The 4,254-nt window shown below is 40.5% G+C and overlaps 1 protein-coding gene across 2 annotated transcripts in view; it reads right to left on the bottom strand.

Annotated features, from left to right (window-relative positions):
• ATG4C (autophagy related 4C cysteine peptidase) overlaps nucleotides 1–4,254 on the bottom strand; it is a 20,266-nt gene that overhangs the window by 4,576 nt on the left and 11,436 nt on the right. For both annotated transcript variants that reach the window (XM_014307836.2, XM_031058606.1), the window contains exons 8-9: nucleotides 2,979–3,057; nucleotides 2,238–2,314 (exon numbers count right to left, since the gene is read on the bottom strand). In XM_014307836.2, the coding sequence (XP_014163311.1) occupies nucleotides 2,238–2,314; nucleotides 2,979–3,057 (156 nt within the window). The remainder of the gene's footprint in view (nucleotides 1–2,237; nucleotides 2,315–2,978; nucleotides 3,058–4,254) is intronic.

Raw genomic sequence — 4,254 nt, 5'->3', positions numbered from 1 at the left:
GCTGATACTTTCAGCAGCCCTGCTGTAAGACAAAACAAACACAAAACCCCCTTCCCCACGCTCCTCACTCAGCTTATGAGAGAAAAAAAAATATATATATTCCATCTACCCTGATTCTGTGGTTATTTATTACAGGAAATGCAGTTGTGGCGAAGCTCTTTGTCCAATAACTGCAATTATTTCCTCACTTGCTCTCAGAGGGAGCCAGTCCCCTCTACTCTGCCTCTAACACAGAGGATGACCCATCATCCTCCCTCTATTAAACCCCTTTTTTTGCTAATCACAAAAATCAATCCACAGAAGACAGCACTGGTTCCCAAATCCGAGTGTAACCATCCCTGCAGCAGTTTTACATAATAAAATATATTGTTCTTTCCTGGTGATTACAAACCCGAGAGGTATTTCTGTAAAACCTCTGCTAAAAAACCTCCACCAAGATGATTAGGGCTATTTCTGCAAGATTGATTTTAGTCACTGCTTTTTCTCCTCACCACTCCAATTTTATAAACAGCAACTGTATTTTTAATATTAATTCCTGGCCGTTCAAATGCATAAAAAAATAAAAAAATAAAATCAAACCCTGCCTTCCACATGCCATTGCAGCAGCAGCCCTGTCCCTACAGTTGTGCAGGAGGTTTAATGCTGCACAAATCACTGCACAACAAAGAGAAGTGGGGAGGATTTTTTTTCCCATTCCTCCAAACAAATGGATGCTGGAAGCCAATACAGAGTGGATTGATTTCCAACTTATTCTGGACAATTTGTCAATTTTGAAAATACTCCCTACAGATAAATCTAACAAGCAACTATCCACACTAAGAAAGCAATTTCTGTTTACTTTTGACATTTCTGGACAAAGATATAATACTATTAAATGCAGCAAGCATTAAATTGCAATCTATTTTCCGTCTGCAGGAAAGCATTAGGATGAGATCAAGCCAAGCTGGCAGGTTGCATACCTTCCAAACACAGCTTCAAACCTTGGTATTATTTAGAAATTCAGATTAATGCCAGTCTGCAGCACAATTTTGAGGCTGAGTCATAGGAACAGAACCCAAAAGATGTGTTTTGGTAGCTTGGCCACAGCAGGACCTTAAGGAATTCACCTCAGCTCTGCTGCTCTGTGCTATTCCCACCTTTTGTCTGCTTTTTCCCAAACTGTAAAATCTTCAGGGGCACTGGAGCAAAAGACAGTTGTGAGGATAAAGGGGAAGGAGCTGGGTGCTCATCCCAGGCAGAGCTGGTACTCACCAACTCCTGCTCCAAACATCTCCACAGGACAAACCTACAGGAATCTCCAAACACAGCCAAACCTCCTGCCTGGGGTATTTGCTGACCCATTTTGCTGCTGTGTTCTTCTGCTTCATTCAGAACCTTCTCATTTCCTAGAGAATCCTCCACTTCTATGTTACGTAACATGCTAACTCAAGCACTTTGTTAAGCATAAATAATGACAAACATGAAGTGTTTGTTGTAAGGACCTGACACCAGCCCTGTGCAGGCCCTTTGGGATGTTTTATTTATATATGAATAGTTCTCCTGAACAGCATTTGATGGGATTTTGCTCCAGCTCTGCTCTGGAGCAGCTGCTGCTGCCCTGGCTCTGGATGCCCCCTCAGGCTGAGCCAAGAGCTGCTGGAAGTTCCCCTGAAGTTGGGCACAGGGCCAAGGAAAGTTTGTGTGGATGGCCCTGAGGATGTGACTGTGAGTGCTGAGGCCACTGAGCTCTTCCTTGCAGCTGACAATGTTTTCCCAGGCCAGCTGTAAATTGAGTTCTCTAATCACCTCCTTTAGCTCCATCTATTTCCAGGCTCCTACTATTGAATACCACAGGAATTCTCCCTAATGTTGCTTGCAATTTGAATTAAAAAATAAATAAATAAAATGACCAAAAGGACAAACTTATCAACCCCAAATCCAAACAGGTTTAAGATCTACAAATATCATCTGTTTTCTTTGATGGAAAATCACTTAAATGAAGTGATCATCTATTTTGGAGATTTTATGATCATTAAAAAGAAAACAGATGAAGATTAATGAAGTAAAAATTAAACCTCCATATTGAGATTTAACCTGTGGTCATTTTTGTTGATTATAGGCCTATAAAGAAGGGCAGGACACTGATAAATAACATGTAACTGTAAAACCATAAAGCTGCAGCTAGCTAGAACAGCTCTAAATAATTAGTGTTTGATTCATATGGGAAGAAAACAGTGCCAGCTCTATATCCATAGTACCTCAAGAGGGAAATCCTTTATGCTGACATCTACAAAAGATTGGCAGTAATGAGGATCCATGTAAATCAAACTGTCATCTGCAAGGACAAAACAGAAGACAAGTAATTCAAAAAACACCTTATTATTACACTGCTTACAATCCAATTTCTATGCAGAACAGCTGGAAAAAAAGCCAGTGAGTAACTGCTTGCCAGGCTGATACTCATTGACTGAAGCATAGGTTTTTGCAGGACAGATTAACTTTTGCATAATCAAATATGCTTGTATAAGCAGAATTTTTATAAAGTGATGAAACTGTCATTTAATTTTTGGTGATAAAATTACTTTTACAAACACACAATTATATTCTGGAGTTTGCATATGAAAAATGTATCGCCCTGCTTCATCCTGACAGCAAGAATATATTGCTTGTCATTTAGGCATCAACTAACACCACTTAAAGCAGGAGAGAGTAAATACCTAAATAAGAACTGCCAGGCAGGAACAGCAAACGCTCCTCAAGTTTGGTGAAACAGATAAATTATGCCTTGTTTATGCAACAAGGGAAATTAAATGTACATTTTACAGAATCCAATTACTCCGTGGGGTAAATGACAAATGGCTGGACTTGGGGAGATGTGATGAATTAATAAGGTGCTCATTTTACTATTTTAATCACGCTATTTCCCACTGCTTCAGTATTAACTTCCTAACTCTGAGAGAAAAAAATACTGAGGAGACATAACACAGTCAAACACTAACCTTGGAACCCAGCAAAGTAATAGGATTGCTTGGGTCTGCCACCAATGATGCCAACACAGTACTCCAGGCTCAAAATTCCCTAAAACAGGAACAGGGAATCATTAAGATTAACCAAAATATGAAACTCAAGTATAAAATTATATTAAAATATTTGCTCTTTGCTCTTTTAGGCAAACGGTTTTGTTTTTTTTTTAAAGATTGGCTCTATGACTTCCTGGGGCTTGACCAAAGTGAAACCACACCAGCAGATATTCCAGAGACTTCCCATGAGACACGACACATGTTTTTGGGGAGGAGACAAAGTATCATGTCACACATTGAGCACCAGTTCCTCAGTCCAAATATCCCAAAGTACTGAGATTTCCAGCTTTCACACACATTTACATCCTGTGCCCCTGGGGACTCTCTTCCTTTTGCCATCAAATGGACAAGCCTGGCCAGAGCATCAACTTTTACATCCTGGGCAGAAATGCCCGCTGAAGTTAAGAGTAATTAATTACAAGGTCCAGCTCCAAAAGCAGCTGCCCCACATCCAGGGAGGAGAGAGAAACACACAACAGCCAGGCCCCATAAACATCCCTGCAGGTGGCCTGGGGGGCAGAGGAACCAGAACCTTCTGAAGGCAGAACTTTTGGGAAGGGGACATTACTCAGTGTAAGAAGGGAATTTTTCTTTCAACAACAAGATTGATATTGTCAGACTACTAACACCAAGGCTTCTCAAGAGAAAACCTTCCCTGCTTAGACAAGGATATAGTCACTTAAAAACCTCCCCTGAGATGCTACAGAGTCAAATCCAGCATTGTTTACACAGGTTAAGGAAGTGATGCTTATTTAAAATACAAATGAGAAGGTTTCCTTAGAAAACTTCTTTAAAATATAAATGAGAAGGTTTTCTTAGCAAATGCTCTGAGCACCACAGAACATTCAGGCAGATCAGAGGCAAAGGCTCCAAGAGCCAAGGAGGGCAGAGCAGAGAGGGAGCAAAGCTGCTCAGAGTAATGGATAACTGTTTAATCTATGGCAAGCTTCTTGTGAAAGTGAATTATAAAAAATTTATCAATTTTCACCCATAAATATAAAACCCTTTGTAGAAATTACCTCTTGTGCTACATTCTAAAATGTGCATTTTTAACTTAAAGCCAGACTCCAAGAAATGTGGTCACTTCTGGGGAACAGTCAGGGCAGACACTGGAGTGACTGATTCAGGCAATTGAGAGCCCTCTTATCTCAGCCTCCATCAGGCTGCAACAGCCTTGGCAAGGGAGCAGCAGGGA

The sequence above is a fragment of the Geospiza fortis genome, unplaced genomic scaffold, assembly GCF_000277835.1.
Source record: "Geospiza fortis unplaced genomic scaffold, GeoFor_1.0 scaffold396, whole genome shotgun sequence".
Classification (NCBI taxonomy): Eukaryota; Metazoa; Chordata; class Aves; order Passeriformes; family Thraupidae; genus Geospiza; species Geospiza fortis.
Note: the sequence above shows the minus strand (reverse complement) of the source record. Positions and strands in the feature narration are given on the sequence as shown.